Source organism: Sciurus carolinensis, chromosome 9 (genome assembly GCF_902686445.1).
Source record: "Sciurus carolinensis chromosome 9, mSciCar1.2, whole genome shotgun sequence".
Lineage (NCBI taxonomy): Eukaryota > Metazoa > Chordata > Mammalia > Rodentia > Sciuridae > Sciurus > Sciurus carolinensis.
Window position 1 is genome coordinate 20,857,176 of NC_062221.1, and position 18,533 is coordinate 20,875,708.

General features: G+C 46.9%; 1 protein-coding gene across 2 annotated transcripts in view; it reads right to left on the reverse strand.

The window, feature by feature from the left end:
* Positions 1-534: 534 nt before the first annotated feature.
* Ephb1 (EPH receptor B1) overlaps positions 535-18,533 on the reverse strand; it is a 416,160-nt gene continuing 398,161 nt past the window's right edge. For both annotated transcript variants that reach the window (XM_047563813.1, XM_047563814.1), the window contains exons 13-16: positions 12,841-12,990; positions 6,944-7,137; positions 5,360-5,515; positions 535-1,991 (exon numbers count right to left, since the gene is read on the reverse strand). In XM_047563813.1, the coding sequence (XP_047419769.1) occupies positions 1,883-1,991; positions 5,360-5,515; positions 6,944-7,137; positions 12,841-12,990 (609 nt within the window). In that variant the 3' untranslated portion in view covers positions 535-1,882. The remainder of the gene's footprint in view (positions 1,992-5,359; positions 5,516-6,943; positions 7,138-12,840; positions 12,991-18,533) is intronic.

Consider the following 18,533-nt stretch of genomic DNA (forward strand, 5'->3'; position numbering starts at 1 on the left):
ATGTGTCTGGTGACCTCAGAACCTCCCAAATCAAAGTTACCTAGGACTACTACTGCAAAGGCTGATTCTGCCTTAAATACATACTCAATAAGCTCCTTGGGGACCATAGCTCATGTTATGGCCTCACATCTGCCCACCTGCTGCATCTGTCCAGGGCCCCATCACAAGCAAGCAGTGTAAAATAATATTGAGGTTTTTATAAAACTGGCCTGGATATGAATTCCCAAATGCAGTGTGTAAACTGAAACCAAGGTTGATCCCGTGTTATGAGTGACTGGGTTCCTTTGCCAGTCACTTCTCACTCCTCTTTTTTGAGGCTTCAAAACCTCACATTCTCCAGTTCTTCCTTTGGGTCTTGTCCGTGCCAGGGAGTCTGAAATATTCCAGTTCCTGGGAGTCACGAGGCCAGGGACATGTTCCCTCCCTTCCACATGACAGAGAAGACGGGTGGTTAAGGATTCTCCAGTCATGTGGGTACAAGCCACTGGAGTCCAGGGACACACACACTCTGACACCATTCTATGTAAACCCAGACATGCTTCTGCTCTTTTTAATTAGACAGATAAAATTAGCAAGGAGATTAAGGTAAAAGGAGAAATTAAAAATATTTAAATGTTAGGTGGAATTTACAAAAGTGAATTGAACAATGAGGTACAATAAGGAATGTAAAGAGAAACACGGACACGATTGAAACATTCCTCCAATGCTACACGGCTTCCGCCAGTCCACGGGTAAAGGCAAGGAGACTTCTCCCTTGCCACCTCTCCAATTGCAGATTCCAGGGATGTGGAAGAACATTCTCCAGAAACACTTTCCTTCTCCTTTTCTACAGATGTTATCAAGAATCCTCAATCAGTCAGTATCATTCTAGAATGGCCCACACTGCATCCAATTCAAACCATTCACCTGTTTCCTCTCTGAATTTGCAAACACCTTGAACGTTTTTCTCCCTTCATTTTATTGTATTTTATTTTCCCCCCTCTTCTTCCCACTGAGCCGAGAGGCCACTGGGCCCACCAGAAAGCCAGACCAACAACATATTCGGGCCCCTGTGGATCTCCCAGGGGCAAAGGCTTCCCGGTTCTTTTTTCTTGTTTGCATTTATTACGAACAAGCACAGTCATTTTATAACGTAGACGTACGTGTGTGCTCTCGCACACGGAAACAGGTTTTTTCTATTTTTTTTTTTTCCAATTTGTGGTTTCTTTTTCCTTTTTGCAGAAAATGCAAACAAAAGAAAAACAAGGTTTTCAATTGAAGGTACATCTCTTCTTCAATATGAAGACATTAATTGAATTGGTTGGATCCCCATGCAGTGGTCAGCAAAGTCCTTTGGCAACTGACAGAACAACATCTGGAGACTCAGGAGCTGGGTTCTGTTTGAAGAAACTTCCCTACACGAGTCATGAGCGAAGGGACATGGATGTGGGAGAGGGAGGGACTCTCAGGGAGGAGGACAAAAGGAGAAAAGAAAAGAATGTCATTGGTGAGGAAGAAAATGGAGCGTGGCCTCTGTTTCTTCCCTCCACCTCCTTCCCTTCTTCCTCTAGACCTTCACCTCCAGCCCACTGAGGGTGGGAGCCAAGTTCACGCTTGTTCCCCCCAAGCATATTGTTTGTCTCCGCTTCTGTTAAGCCTCACTTTTTTAAAAAATCTTTTTCTTATGATAGATTTGGTTTCCCACGGCATCTGAAACCCGCTTCCGTCACTGAGAAATGAAGGTTTGCCTATTAACAACAGGTCCGCTTTATTCTTCTTTGATGGTAACGCAACTCTCAGTGGAGAAGCCCATCTGTCCAGCACATTCCACAGTGGTCAACCTCTAGGTCCCCTTGACCCTGGTCCTTTTCCTTCCTCTCCTCCCCCAAGAAAACAAGAGTTCTCATGCCATTGCCGTGGGCGACTGACTCATCTGGACCCTCATAGAATGGATGCTGTTCAGGATCTTCTTCTGATGGCCTGCCAAGGTGACCCCTATTCTCAGAAGGTCTCTGGGAGAGAGAAAAGACACAAAAGAAGTCACTTTACTATTAGGGCAATTTTTCACACACATCAAAACTTATCACCAAAGGCCTGCTCCTGAAAATAGTCGGGTAGACAAGTGTTTCAAATGCAAGGCGCCTGAGTTACCCAAGTTTTTTGGCAAGTTTCCAACAGAGGTTTTCTTGCTTCATCTCATTTTCTCCACGCAATGGCCCTTGTCTTCATTGCCCCCTTCCGTTCGGACAACCTGAAAGTGCTGGGCCTTACTTACTCTGGGGATCTGTTCCCTCACCTATGGGTTCTAAAGCAACCCCTTCACTGTGTCCATGACCCAGGGGTGGACTGGAATTTTCCTCTGCTGTTTTTTTTAACACCTTCAGTGCACACTCAATGGGGCTTCAGCTATTCTGTGGCGCTTTCTGCCTAAATTAATGAACACCCACTGAGATTGAAAAGATGTGGGGCTTGCTTGGTCTTCTGATGTTTTCCCCTGAGTTTCCAATTCCTGACTCTGTTTGAATTTTAATGCCATGCATTTTTAAGAAGGGTGATCTCAAAATAACTTTAAAATATCTGCCCAAGCAGGAATCCAAAGAAAATGGCTAGGATAGGGGTTTGGATTGGATCCATCTTTGAACTGTAAGTTCATGGCTGAAATTGACCTTGAGGAAACCCATGCATCTTTCCTTAGTTAATAACAACAATATGCACCACTTGAGTGCATTCTATATGTCATATACTACCTCATCTAATCCTGCAGGGGAGCATTTCATAAACATTGACTACTGCAGGAATAATAATAATAATTTAGCAGCAACCATCTCTTACGTGCATTCTGTGGGCAGGTAATGGGTCAAAAGCTTTGCATGTGCTATTCCATTTGTTTCCTGCCACACGACAATCAGATGTGCACTCATATTACCTTCACATTTACATACAAGGCAAATAGGGTTCAGAGAAGTTAGGTCACATGCCCAGGATCACACAGCAGGTAAGCAGTGACAGAGTCAAAATACAAATACAGGACAGCCTTACTCTCAGCATCCCATCAGAACTCCTCTCAGAACTTTTCTAAGTCCCTAACTGCTTTTCCCCCAAATCCCACTCAGCCCAGCAGAGCTGATGACGTCATGCCCTGTGCACTCTGAAAACCCCAGGCTGGATATCTGTCCACAACACCTTTGTTCTCCTGTCCCGCCCCCTCAGCTGGTGGGCAATCCCCCAAGGCTGTAGCTGGTAGAGACAAATTGCCTAAGTCTTTTTAGCAAACACTTTGTGGAAGCACACTCAAATTTTGAATTCACAGATTGCCCCACGATCTGTTTTATTGAGGTCTTCATTTTCTCTTTCTGTCTTTTCTCTCTCAAGAACACACTGCACTGTGTATGGACGTGAGTGGATACAGGCGTGTTTACAGGCGTGGACTTCCCTTTCGGTCTTGCCTGTGTTCTTTTGCATGTGAAGACTCCCAGATGGTTTCTTCACATCAGAGAGAGCACATGACATGCAGGGCAGACCCCAGGGGGATAGCATGAGCAGCCCACCCTTCCTTCCCTGGACCCAGGCCCTCTGATCAGCCAGGAGCATCTCTTCTGGCTTTGTAGCACGGCGAGGCTAGTTTTCCACTGGTGAGCGCTTTTGAACTTTATTCTGTCTGTTTCACAATCATTCATAATGGCAGAGATTGCCTTTTTTAGGCAATCACCAAGAAATGAACCTTTTAAAATATACGTATTCTGACGTTTAGTGGATTCGGGGCTAGATGCACATTTGAACCATCTCCCTGGAGAAAGTAGAGGCTCTGTCATTTCTGACAGGTATAAACCTCATGGAGGTGGAGTCTGGACTCCAGGAAGATTGACTCAAAGCCGCTGGGGTGTCAGCAAGCTGTCCCTCCCTCAGGGCCTCGACTGCTGGGGTTGATCTCCAGCCCTCTCTCCTGGGACCCAGAAGCTGACCTTGCCAGGAAGGAACACCCAACCCCAGCACTGAGCTTGATCAATAACATGCCTGATTAGTGTTCGTCAACTGAATGATGGACTGATGGATCTTCTCCATATGGGTTACAGGCCACCAAAGCCTACTCTGCTGCCACCAGTGCACACCATAGTTCAGGCAGCCTGTGAGGTGCCTCTAGGGTGTGTGTGTGTGTGTTGGAGAAAGGAGTCAACTTTCTAGCTAGGATTATTCGAGCTTCTGTGAATGCAGATGGCAAAATTCGAACTTTGCCAACTTGAATCCAGGGGTTCCCAAACTTTGCTGCATATTAGAATCACCTGGAGTTTTAAAATGTCCTGATGCTCAGGTCTCACACCATGCCAAATTAATCAGAAATCCAGGAGTAGGAACCAGGCATCAGTATTTTTTGAAGAGCTCCAGGGGATGTCAGCATCAGCAAATATGGGAATTGCGGTGCCCCTGTCGGGGATGGGTGAAGGGTATCAAACTGGCAGCCAGCGAAGCAGGCTCGGGCCCCAGCTTTGCCACACGTGAACACCAGTGTCATATCATTTCAGAATCTGCTGAATGGAAGGAGTGGAACTAGATAAATATTTCCCAAACTGCAGTTCTATAAAAACCTGTCCCTCAAAAATATGGTTCCACGGTATTTAATAATTTTAAATGGCTTTTTTTATTTCAGGATTTCTCATGGCCTTTATAATGCTAATAGAAGCTGTGAATTTCCAAGAGGGTGATAAAGTGAGCAGTATTTCCCAAATTTATTTGACCGTGGGACCTTTTTTCCAAGGAGAACCTATTAACATTTCCCATGACTGGTGCTACTAGGAACTTTCTTGGGGAAATGATGGACCACATGGATCTTTAAGACCCTTTCTGGCTCTCATCTTATTTGAATAATTTTATTTTGTGTATTCCTCCAAAGTCCTGTGGGAGCTGCAGACTGGTAAATAATGTGTGGGGGATGGGCGCGCGCGCTTGTTGATAAGCACTGTCTAAGCATGAGGACGGCTCCCCACGCAGCCCAAGATTGTTGCTGAATCAGTGCAAAGCCTTTTCTGCAATGTTGTTTAAAGTGCTGGCTGGCTGTGTTCTTTCCATCTGGATGCTCTCTTTGATGGGATGAGTTTATAAACTTAAATGGGGGAGAGACTCAGTGATTAGGCAAATGACATATGGCCATGGCTATGACTTTGAAGAACTCTCCTTTGGAGCCCAGAATAGATAGATCTCCACCCACCCGCAGCCCCCAGTTATCTCCCCCTCCATTTTCCCAGGCTCTCTCCTTGGGCCGGTCTCTCTACAGAGCAGGAGCTCTGGGGATGAGACCAGAAATAGGGCTCGCATCATCTGCAGTAGCAGGGAAGGGGCCTTGGCCCCCACCTGTGGGCTGGATGGAGGGGATCACATTACTTACTCTGATGTCATCTGTGTGACCAGCTGGAGGGAGGTGAAGCCGGCGGTGAGGAAGCTGTCCCTGTACTGGACCATTTTGATGGCACTGAGCCAGTCATCCACGGTGGTGAAGGCCGTGAAGTCTGGGATGGAGCGGTCAAGCAGGGGCTGGGAAGGCCTGGCAAGACAGAGAGGAACAGTGACCCCATGGCTGCAGAGACGTGTGGGCTGAGGTGTATTCTAGGCTGATGGCAGGCCGCAGGGACAACAGCAGCCCTGCTGAGATGGAGCCCTGGGATGGCCCTACCTTCCTTCCAGAATCCTAGATTGGCATCACTCCCCTACTGAGTGGCCAGTCCTTTGCCTCTGGGCACTGAAAGCAGACAAGCAGATTGGCATGACATTCAGTTGAAGGGGAGGGAACTCCTTGCCAGCTCCTTTATCAACCAAAATATAATAGCTTCACATCTGAAGATGTAGTCCTTTTAATGGAATGAAACCTCCCTCGATACATCGGTAACATACATTTCCTCCTGGTGTCATTCTTGGCTACAGAGCACAGTGGTCCACCACTGACCTTCTCTGGAACATTCTTAAGGCAGACATGCAGATACCCAAACCAGAAACCAGGGTGCCATCTTGACATCTCTCAATCCCACATCCAATCCTTCACCAAGTCACAAAGATTTTGCCTCCCGGATCTCCCAAATTCATCCACTTCTTTCCATGGTCATTGTCTTGATTGATTGAAAACAATGGTGATTCCTGACACATTCTCCTATGCTAAGCTCACACTGTGGCCAGAGGCTTCTTTCAAAATGCAGATGTGATCATCCCCAAAACCTTCACCTTGACCCTAATATATGTCAGTCCCAAAATCGGGGCTCATCATCTGTCTCGAGCCCATGCTGGAAGTAGGGACTATTTTAGAGAGATGAAAGAGAAGGGAAGAGTTTTGGATCTTCTTCCACTGGTGGATAAGCTCTGTTACTCCATTTTTAAATTTTTTTCTTTTGAGATATACATGAGAGTAGAATGTATTTTGACATATTATACATACATGTTATATACTTCCCATTCTTGTGGTTGTATAAGATGTGGAGTTACACTGGTCGTGTATTCATATATAAACATAGGAAAGTGATGTCTGATTGTCTTTCCCATTCCCATCCCCACCCTTGCCACCCCCCATTCCCTCCTGTCCAATCCAGCAAACCTCCAGTCTTCCCTCCCTCCAGCCTGTTGTGAGTCAGCATCTGCATATCAGAGGGAACATTTGGCTTTGGGTTTTTGGAATTGACTTATTTCACTTAGCAGGATATTCTCCAGCTTCATTCATTTACTGACAAATGCCATCATTTCCTTCTTCTTTAAGGCTTAGTAATACTTCATTGTGTATATATACCACGTTTTCTGTAGTCATTCATCTGCTGAAGGACACCTAGGTTAGATCCATAGCTTAGCTATCGTGAGTTGAGCTGCTATAAACATTGATGTGCCACCCCATCTTAACAGAACAAACTTCTGCCAACTAAGCTCCACCTCCTTAACCATGAGTCCCATCCACATCTATGGTCACCCTGTCACCATGTTTCAGTAGACTCACACAGCGGTGATGGTTGCCACAGTCTTGAGACTTGCCGGGTTCCGGATCATCTTGTCCAGGGTGTTGACAATTTCTGCAAAACGGGGCCGGCTGTTACGGTCCTTCTGCCAACAGTCCAGCATGAGCTGGTGGAGAGCAGCTGGGCAGTCCATGGGAGGGGGCAGCCGATAGTCCTGCTCGATGGCATTGATGACCTGCAGTGGCACACAGGGAACAGGTGTGAATGGGGAGTGCGCTCCCAAGAGTGGAACCTCCCTAACCAGGCTAGCTCATGTGCCTTGGTTTGCGACCACATATCTTCCCCCATAATGGATTTCTTGTCTTCTTCATGCCCACCCTCTAGAGTGTGGGCTCCTAGGAAGCAAGGACCACATCTTATTGCCCCTTAGTCTCTTGGGTCCAGTCCCCAGGTCCAGGCCTGACACACACTAGATTTCTAAAATTCTTGTTGAAGAAAGAGCCAGTGAACTGCCTCCTGTCTCCTCTCAAGAAGACACAGGGTCCAATTCTGCCTGCTTGGTACCAGGGGTGATAAACAGATGGCACATGGAAAAACCAGTGAACCTGCTATTTATAAATGATGCTCCTGAAGCCTGTGGTGGCCTCGTTCTTCATTCCTGAGGGAAGAGAAAGGAAGGTGAGGCCTCCACATTGATGTGGCCTACTCCTTGCCTGGAACCCTCCAGATCCTCCTATGCCTCATTCCCCTGAGTCCTCTCGAGGCAGCGACATGGAGCAGACTGAGGCCTTAGGTTCCACATTCCACAAGTTGGTTCAGCACAATGGCAACAGTCAAAACAGCAAGGTGGTCCCACAAAGCCAATACCTCCACACAAGTTCTGGAAATCTTCACAAACTCCAAGGGGATAATTTTGTGAAAAATTGAGGATCTTTCAGTACTTTGTTTTTCCTAATTTTGTGTTTTCCATCCTATACCTCTTAGTTTCAGATCCACTTCAATCAAATATGCCTACTCTGTGCTTTTTGTGTTAGAAAAAAAAAATGTGAATGACCCAAGTGCTAAACCTATAAATGAACGTATTATGGTCTACCCACAATGGGGTGGAAAGCCAGATATAATGCGGGTGGACTTTAAAATGATGTTGCAAAAAACAGATTTATTGAAATGGAAATAAGCTCACATTGTAAGATTAGGCAAAAGGGCAAGCTGTATAACCATAGGAATGGTATTACCTTGCTTTTATAAAAAGAAAAAAAACGAAACCAAACCCAACAATTATACACATAGATAGAAAAGCCCTTGGGAAAATGTAAAGCATGGTTAATGGTGGTTGCCTCTGGGCAGGTAGAAACATGAATGTGCTTTATGTTTTTCTTTTTGCTTGTTTGTATTTTTTATTGTCTATAATAATCATCCATTGATTTTTATATTAAAATAAACAGAGTTCCTTAAATTACAAAGGAAATAATTTGGAGTTCAGGTATTTTTGGTGTTTTTATCTCTACCTAAAAAAAGAGAAAAAAAATCAATTCATTTGAACTGATTATTCTTTTTGCTAATGTCACAAATTGGTCAAAAAGTGAATATTTTCAATCAGTTTATATTTTTACAATTTCTATGCACAGTACATAGCATGGGAGATGGGGCAGGAGATAATATAACCTGAAGTTATTAGAGATAATCACAGTGTATTATTTTTTCTATTCAATATGGTGAAAAACATGCATACAAACCATACTAATATTATTACTATATAAAAAGACCAGTAACTGGGAACATTTGCTTTTGAACAATGTGTTGCACTGACAAATTTCTATCTCCTCTGAACTATTGTCAATCAAATTCCCTGCTATTCTCTCAGGAGAGAATTTTAACCCCATTTTCCCCATGAGAAAATGGAAGCATTACCACTGAAGTTATTTGCGCAGGGCACTCAGATAGCGAGAGGTAGGGCTGGAAAGAAAGCACCATGTACCTGATTTTAAGTTTTGAAGTTTCCCAAAAGCCAGTTTTCCTAGGTCTCTGGGGGGCTGCCATAAAAATCTCAGCCTAGAGATGGGTCCTTAGAGAAGTTCCAAGTTTTCGTGATGTGCAACTAAGTAATCCATGAGAATGAGCAACCCAACACCATTCCCATCAGCCTGACTCATAACCTGGTCTTCTTTCCAGCTCCTTCCATGCAACCAGAATGAGGGGTCCAGAAGATCTGCCCATTGTGGAGACAAATGGGATCACCCATTAAATGGCCCTCGGAGTCCCTTCTGGATTGTTTTAAGGTCAAGGTAGGTGGGACCAGCAGGAAGGGCTGGTGTCCACTCCTCATGGATTTTGGGGACCCCAAAATCTTCCAGTGCTGTGCAGTTGGTGTGTCAGGGATCCTAAAATGCCAGCACCTCTGTCCAAAGTGTTTGACGCGAAAGCACCAAATACTTATTTTTCCTACTGACAAAGCAATTTTTTCTTACTTGCCCTAAAATAGGAAATAGCATCGGGATCAGGGCCCTTCTGCAGCATCAGAGCCACAGTGCACAGCCGACCCCAGCGCTCCCTGCAGGGCAGAGCAAGGCACCCGAGCACACATGGAGGATTTTTCCTGGGTGCTCTGGACTGAAGTAACTTAACTACGTCCTCCTGTTGTCGCCTCTGCATGCCACCTTGTGAGATCATGTCGAAGACTGTCCAGCTCTCTTTTGTGTGCTAACTTTCTTCTGAAGAGGACATCTAAAAGTTACTGTTTTCTTCTCCCCAAGCAGGTCAACCAGGAGCAGAGGCCCACCTGGCTATGTCAGGGGACCACTGTGTCGTGATTAAAGGCACAGACCCGGGAAGCCTGGGTTAAATCCAGCTTCCACTTTTTAATAGCTCAGAACCTTGTGAGGGGCACTTGACTTTCTGAAACTGCATAGATGGGGTTACACAGATGAGTAACAGAATCCTCATCACATGGAGGGTGTTATGACTGCCTTGTCTATAGGGCAGAGGTTCAGGAAGAAAGTGCTTAAAAACCACCCAGCACCTAGTGAGCCCTTGGTAAACACCACATCCCATTTCTCACTTTTGGGATAGAAGATAGCTGTGGAAACGCCTGCTCATGTTTATAAAGGGTGGCTTCACATCATTTGCTCTTTCTTCTAGATAATTTTCTTGTTATTTTTCAAGCTGACTCTATGGGAGCATTGATGCTTCTGGTACATAAAAATGTGCAGTTTTCTAAGTTTTTTCAGTATATATAACTTATTGTCAAATTAAAACATCATCGTATAAAAAAACGTTGGGTCCTCTCATGAGACTTGGAGATCATTCCTGCCTCACTAGCAGGTGTGAAGAAACATCTTCAATCTGGCCATCTGATGACTCTAAACGCCAGTGACCATGTTTGAACTCTCTGGAACAATATGATCTAAGGTTGGGGGTATAGGGCGTCCTGCCTAGCAGGGGCAAAAATTGGAGTGGATTCTAGGCCCCTTCCTGGGTTCCTAACAGGAAGAGATTCATGGATGCTGAAAAGAGTGGAGATTAGAATGAGATCCAATGCCCCTTCCAGAGACAAGGGAGTCAAGGGGCATATGGGGGTGGGCTGAGACAATCAGTCCAGGCAACTGTTACCCGGAGCATGCTGCTCTCGTTTTGAATGAACTCTTTTGATCATCCTAAAAAGGGGGCAGGAATAATAAGGTGCAGGGAGGGGCTGCTGCATTTACCCAAACCTAGAGATGGTTAGCGTGAGGGTGGGTGGGGGGCAGGTACAGGTGGACCCACCTCAAGTGCCCCCGGGCACCAGATGAAGTAACTGGAGCACCCCTGGGAAATGAACAGGGCCCTTTTCCCCGCCCTCATGTTGTAGGGGGAGCTCCTGGCTGCCCCTGAACTGCTATTAGTAAGTTGGGTGGCAGGTGGTACCTCCCGACCTTGCACTGGGGAGGGGGAAGTGGAAGAGCTCAGAGCAGCAAAAGAACCAGGGCAGAGTGGGTTAAGTTGAGCTCTGATGTTTCAATGAGACTGCAGCTCCTCTCCATAGACTCTGCCACTCTCATTATCTCTGTCAATCAGATCCAAGCGGCAGAACTTCCAAGTTGCTCTCTCTGGCTGACAAACTCTCTGTACATGTTCAAAGACCTTCCTGGGCTCTGGAAGCCCAATTACCAGCACTCTGACTTGCCTCTGCAATTCTCTTCCTTAAAGCCTTTCAATTGTCATCTGTAAAATCCTTTACTGCCACCACCTCTATGGTTTCTGACAAGGGAGGCTGCAGCCCAGCCGCTGAGAGACCTTCCTGGCTCTCTCCCAGGCCAGGTAGGAAAAGCTTGCTGCATGGCCATGAAGTCACCTCCCGCCTTCCGTCAGGGGCAGAACTGCACTTGGGACATTGCTTAAGGGCTCTATTTTGGAGAAATACAACAAAATTAAAATAGACTGCCATTTTACAGATGTTCCTGTTCCCTCTGAGACACCGCCCGAACGTCAACTATCTGGGAAGCTTTCCCTACCCACATGTTCCCAAAGCCCTATGTATATGTCACTGGACTTTAAACCCCTCAAGTACAGAGCCAGCATGCATAATGCTTAGTCTCAGTTAGTATGCAAAGACTGTGTGTTGAATGAATGATTTGAGGACTCTGGAAATGGAATATCAGAAATTCTTTTTGTTTTCAGTATAGGTGGATGCATCGACTGAAAATATCTTGAATGTCAAATCTTGCCTGTCAGTTTTGTAATCCATTCTGTGTGTGTTGAATTGTTCTTAATCGGATTAAGGTCTCTGGGTGGGATGAGATGGGTCTGCTTTGTCTGGCTAACATTTCTTACTCATCTAGCAGATGGTATGGATGGAACCAGCGTGCAGTTGATTTCAGGAAAACAGCCTTGGCGTCAACTCCGCCATTTACTGATTGGATACGCTACGGGAGCAGAGGCGAAGCGTGGATAATCACAGATAATAGAAGACCTAGACGCCACCCATGGTTGGCATCGGGACCTGGTTAAGGATGCAGCCATTTTACCCATTCCGGCCTGGAGCACTCTGCCCATTTTTCATAAGCTTATGAGTGCTTCAGAGTCCCACATGGACTTGCCAAACTATAACCCTCTCACCTCCAAGGACAGGGTGTATATTCAAAAATGAGGAGTGGTCGCTGGGAATAGTCCATATCAATGATAGCACTGGAATTCACACAGACTTCTGATTGGGGTCTTATCAAAGCAAACCATCCTAAAAAGCCTTCTTTACCCTGCAGTAACAATGGAGCAAAGATTCCCATTTAGATAAGCCCCAAACCAGACATAGGATGACCTTTTACTTTCCTCTCCCACCTTGGCCCTGGAAGGTGGGTGAGAGGGATGGCGAAGACCGAAGCTGACTGGCTTTGGGGAGCTTTCTCGGCTCTTCCTTCACTGAGAGGTGACAATGCTCACAAGAAGTAGATTCTCAGGGAATAGGGGCCCTTTACAGCTCCTTGCTGAGGATGCGAGTTCCCCATAGACCCTACAACTGACTTAAAGGGACACAGCTGTGAGATGCAGAGCAGGGTGGGAACCAGGCTCTGGCCCTCAGACTAGCACACCTTGTCACTCATGCAGAAGGAGAACTCAGAGTCCGGTCCCTGGGACATAGGGTAGAAGGCTCTGCTTAGTTTGGGTCTCATCTATTCATGGTCCAGGGCCGTTCAGAACCAGTCCTCTGTCTCTTGGGTTGGAGTCTGTGGCCTGGGTACCTTTGCAGGTCATGGGGTCATTACAACTGACACTGTCCATGATGTTTTTTTTTTTTATTAGTTCCAACTTCCATGCCAAGGATGTCACTGTTTCCTCCTGCCCCCAACACTTTAAGTTCAAGTTATGAGACTTTGAGCTGAAAACAGACAGGGAGGCTTGGAATCCACTGTAGGAGGGATCCCTCAGTGGGTGTTTGTGGCAGCCAAGTGCTGCTGACACTCACATCTTGGTTGGACATATCCCAATAGGGCCTCTCTCCAAATGACATGACTTCCCACATGACAATCCCATAGCTCCACACGTCACTGGCAGAAGTGAACTTGCGGTAGGCGATGGCCTCTGGAGCCGTCCATCTCACGGGGATCTTCCCTCCCTGGAAGAAAGAGAAAACCGGTCAGCCCGACAAAGGAAACAAGTGAACATCCTTCCACACTCCGACTCTTCATCTCATGAGTAGGCTAAGCCAGGATAGTCCTTGCCCACGGACAGGTGGCAATGTTGTGCTGAAATAGAGGTGCTCAGAGCTTGTCATGGCCTGTGCTGGTCTCATGCCATATGTGCACTCATCACACGCAGGGTGTGGCAGGTTGGAGACTCCATTTCCTCTACCCCCATTCCCTACATACCAGTTCTAAGGTCACTGTTGGGACAGTGGGTATGAGGAGATTGTAACTGTCATCAACTCATTGGAACCACATGAGATTTGCTGCCCAAGATGCAAGTTGTGGTTGTCTTTGTCCCTGGGCAATGTAAAAGTCACAACATTTGTGTCAGAAGGAAACACAATGAAATCAAAAAAGAAAGAGGATTGATGAGGCCTACCTCCCAGCCTCCCAGAGGACTCTCCTGCTGCAAGATCATGCTGGGCTGCTCTTCTCACCATTTCCATTGGGCCCAGATCTGGGGGAAAGGTTTTCAAAACCCTTCAGACACCCTGGATTGCAATGGGCCCAGGGCTAGGGCTCGTCCACATGCTGGCTGTCCTGCCTGCCCTTCAGCAGAAGTCAGGCTCTGTGAAGCTCAAGAACTGTTTCTAAAGGGCTGCCCTTGGTGTATTTCTCCTTCTTGCCCTCCTACCCTCACTGGACATTTCTAACTTGGCTCTCCGCTTTGCCTTAGCTGGGCTGCCAGACCTTGGCCAGTGTTGTGTACTTAAGGAGCTGAAATCCATTCATCCATTCATGGTCCCACCAACAAACAAGCCATGAGCACTGCTTTGTGTCAGACCCTGTCTAAGGAAGAGCTGGGGCCCAGAGATGAGCCACCAGGGTCCCTGCCCTCAAACCACAGAGGATTGCGCAGACCAGAAATCAGAAACTTAAAATGTAGTTCAAACAATTGAAACACAGGAGAGTGAGGATTAGGGTGCATATAGGGGATTTTGAGAATGGAAGGAGACTCCCCAACACAGACAGGGCCAGGAGAGTCAGAAGCAGTTTCTTATGGGAATTAAGAGCTCTGGGGCCTTTGGCTGGGCTGGAACCCCAGTATCACTCCTTCCTACCCATGTGACTTCGGCAAATAACAATCCTGACCTCTCTGTGCCTGCTTCTCACCAGCACCTGCCTAGTCAGGTCATTGTGAGGTGAACTGGTCAACGCCCACATGGCGCTGGGGCAGAGCCTGATGTAGACAGTAAGGGCTGAGCATAGTGAAAGTTCAGAATCACAAACAGTTAACCAAATCCCTCCAAAGCACCATGTCTAGAACAAATGTGACCTTCATTTTCAAGTATTCACGCCAAAAGCCAAGATTTCAGCCCCACGGTGCTTTCCCTATGCCCCAATTCTGTATCACTCCATCATTCCCGAAGTCCAGGATCAGGGGGCTACGCAGAGTGGGGACAATAACACCCCTCCCCACTCCTTCACCTGAGGAGGCTATTTTTATACTGAGCATTCTATCTGTTTGAATAACCAAAGATACAGAGTGGCCTTTAGCAAAACTACCTTTAAAATGTATAAATAGTTAATCTGAGGTGGCAAAAAACAGCAAAAAACGGCAATGTGTATCTTTATCCAGTTCCCCATCCGGGGCCTGGGGGGAATAAAGGCATCCAGGCCTGGACCTCCCCAGCCGCACATCCAACTTTTTGCAAAGAAGACAGTGCTGATTTCCCCTGAGGATGCGGGCAGGCTTTTGTGGTGGGAGAAGTCCTGGGCTCAAATGCCAGTGAAGTGACAAATGCCTGGAGGGCTGAGGCTGCACAGGATGCTGGGTTCCCACAGCCCCCAGAACAGAATGCATTCAACATGGTACTGTGACCGGGAAGAGAGGTGGCAAATCCATCCAGTGGAGCAGGAGTCACGTGACACCTACCTGGAGGTCAGTGTCCGATGACCCAGGGAGGCCATTGCTATATCACCATTAGGGGAAGGTTTGCTGCCACACCTTGAGATGGCTGGGGTTCCCCAAGGAGATAGGGCTTTTGACTTTCTCAAAATCCTGGGGTCAAGTGAGGTAGGAGAGTTTAATTAGTATGTGTGCGTGTGTGTGTGTGTGTGTGTGTGTGTGAGAGAGAGAGAGAGAGAGAGAGAGAGAGAGATTGAGACTCTGCGAGTGAGGACTTATCGCTATGTGTGTGCAAGACGGAGAGACAGAGAGGACTTGGCAGGGAGGGCCTGCGAGGAAGGGGAGCGAGGGCTCGCTTCTCCTCGTGTGTTTGTGTGCGGGTGGGGTGTGGGGAGATAAAAGTGTAGCTCTTCTGAATTTCAAAGAGGCGATTTGGGAGTCTGGAAGTGTCCTCCTCTGCCAAGTCTGGAGCAGACCCTAGGGGCCGTCAGTGACAGCTGTTGAGCTGCTCCCTCTTGCATGTAAAGTGGCAGAGCCAGGCCCACTGGCGAGGTGCCCCGAGCCCTCCTGCCACCTTGCACTGTTGGGCCTCACTGAACACCGGGCTTGGCCTGTCACCCCCGCCTCCATCCCAGCAGGTGGCTGAACCTTCCAGAAGAGCCACCCTGGACAGGCAGGTGACAGCTTGTCATGACCAGCTCTCCTACTCAGTTGAAGAGCAGGGGGACACTGACCTCTGAGGCAGAACAAAAGCAAAGGCAAAGTCGGGGGAGCCGGGCGGGCGCATTTCCTCAAACTTTCCTTACATCACAGCAGCAGCATTGCCTTCGGACGCACAGAGGTAATTAAGGTGATGATTATGATTATTTAACTTGTCTTCAACTATGTGACCGGAAATCTATTAATTTAGAGGATTGTCACCAGCCCTGTGGAGGGGACAGAAGCAAAGGAAGTGGGAGGTGGCTGTAGCAGTCAGGGCTTCTGCTAGCCAGAAAGGTCTTGCTGCCCAAAGAGGAAGTCTGGATGAGAAGCAGAGGTCAGGGCCTTGACATGTCTGCAAAGTGCTCTAAGAGTCCCCTGCGGTCCAGTAGGCTGGGGGAAGGGGCGTGGTGGGGGGAGTGGCTGGCTCTGTGGGTGGTAGGGAACACACAGGAGGGAGGAAGGAACTCTCAGAGAGGTGCAGAAGGGATGGGCAGGGCCCACTGGGAAGGAACCTCCATGTGGGTGCAGAAGGGCTAAAGAGAGCACTGTCCCTGGAACAGGCATTTCAAGTCACCCCATGACTCGCTTTCCTCGGGAACAGTCTGCCTTCTTCAGGGAACAGTTTCCCAGAGTTGCCACAGAGGCTAGTGTTGGGGTACGGGGAGAAAGAAAAGGAAGAGAAGGACAGGTGCCTCCATGTAATCAGGACTCAGTTCCCTGTAGGATTCCATACTACACTGATCTTCCACATACAGCTTTGCATCGAACGCTGGTGTTGTCAAGAAATTCTTCAAACATTTGAAAACCACTGCTTCAGAATCATCACGTCTCAACTCAGACTTGAGGCAAAGTGAAGACTCGTGTGTGTGTGTGTGTGTGTGCGTGTGTGTGTGTGTGTGTATGTAGAATTTTATGAACTAAGAGAAGACATCTCTCAGCAGACTAACCCTAACCCAGTCTACTTCAGGATCACCTGCTAACCCACATCTACACCTGCCAGCAGGTGAGACGTCAACAGGTATAAGGCATCAGTGAAGAGGCACTTTAGTCCTTCAGCCTCAGTCAGTATGCAACAAACATCTATGTTGGACCCACTGTGTGCCTAGTGCCCTGCTAGGGACCTGGTTGTGATGAGACTGGCCTCCACCCACAAGGAGCAATGAGTATCCCTAATGCCATTCAGCCATATTGCTCTTGCCACCATGACGTTAGATAGCCCTGGTTCTGGGGCCTAACCAAGTGTTAAGTTTCCTAGGCCAACATCCAGGCCCATAGGGCAGTAGGTTGGTAACTGTATGTGTCTAGGTATTGCTCTAACTTCCATCCACCATCTTGTGTAAGGCTAAGTCTCAGTGGAATTATGGCAAGAACCCAAGGTATTCATGCATACTGAGTATGATGTTCACCAAATAATGGAATCTTCCTCCAAGTGTCCTCTGAAGTTTGGAATGATAGGTTTATAACCAAGAACATCATGTAATGGCTTTGAATTCCATAAGTCCACTGCTTCAAAAGGTTCATGATATATAAAACATATTGGGATTGTGAAAATCTGTTATGATAAATATGTGAATCATACTGTATATTATTGACATTGTTAAACCAGAATTTATTGAATGTTTTGAATTGAATTAAACTCGAAATATGTTGAAGTCCTAACCTGTGATACTGATGAATGTGACATTATTTGGAAATAGGATCTTTGCAGATACAATCAAGTGAGGATGATTCAAGTTGGAGGACTGCTCTTTGCAAGCATGCCTGGGGAAGACGTCTATCCTTAATCTATCAGCAGTGTCCTCAGGCCCAATCTATCAGAGCTGCCTCAGGAGTAGACCACCACGGCTGGAGGCAAGACCAAGCCATCTGCATACTCCAGAGGCCCAGTCCGGGGGTTCTCAAGTTTGTCTGCCCATTAGGATCACTCAGGGGAAGTCTTCTTAAATTTTTTTAAATGCCATGGGTATTTAAATTTATTTAGAATTTCTGGGAGTGGGGCCCAAGCATTAGTATTGGTAGACCTTAACATGAATCACTGAATTAGATTAGAATTCTTGGAAGTTGATTCTAAGGTGCAGCCATTAGTCATGACTACTGGATGCAGCAGTGTTTCTCGGATTGGAGTGTCCATTAGAATCTTCTGGAGGGCCAATAAAACTGGCCTTAACCAACACTTGCAAATTTCCTAGTTCTGAGAGAGACAGGGTCAGAGAATTTCTAACAAATTCCCAGAGTGGTCGTCATTCTTTAAGAACCATTGACATAGACCAAACCAATGTAGGTCATGTGTTGCGTTAGGGTTCATCCTGAATACCAACTCTGATCATTGTTAACGGCTGGGTTAAGAAGGATTCTGAGGTTTCACTTGGACTTAGCAAAGGATTCTGTCTAATGACTACACATTAAAATTGCCTGAAGCATGGTAGAATAAATTTATGTTTGGGTATCACTCCTAGAGATACTAAATAAATTAAAATACTCACAACATTAAAAAAAAAAAGTTCCCCCAGGTGACTCTAATGAGCAGCCAAACTTGAGAAAGTTCTGGCTAGGCCTTCTGAGTACACAGAGAAGAGGGGGGTTGGTTTTGAGAAGCAGGGTCTGCTGAGGTTAGGACCTGGGTAGCTGCATGTGCACCAACACGGAGCTTAATCTTCAAAAGATCTTAAAATGATGAAAAAGGAGTGGAGGGTGAATGAGATGAAGTTCACGTCGTATATCAAGAGTCGCTCTGGAGTTGGCAGATTGGACCTTCCCCTTGGGGCTCTGACCATCCTGACTGTGCAGTTGACCAGCCTGAGAGAGGCATCTGCCTGTGAGGGGGGTGCTGGGTAGCACTGTGTAGCCGCATGAGGACACAGATGGCCTGTCCTCAGGGTGCATCCATGTGACAAGCCCCCTCCTGTTCCCCAGTCACTGTCT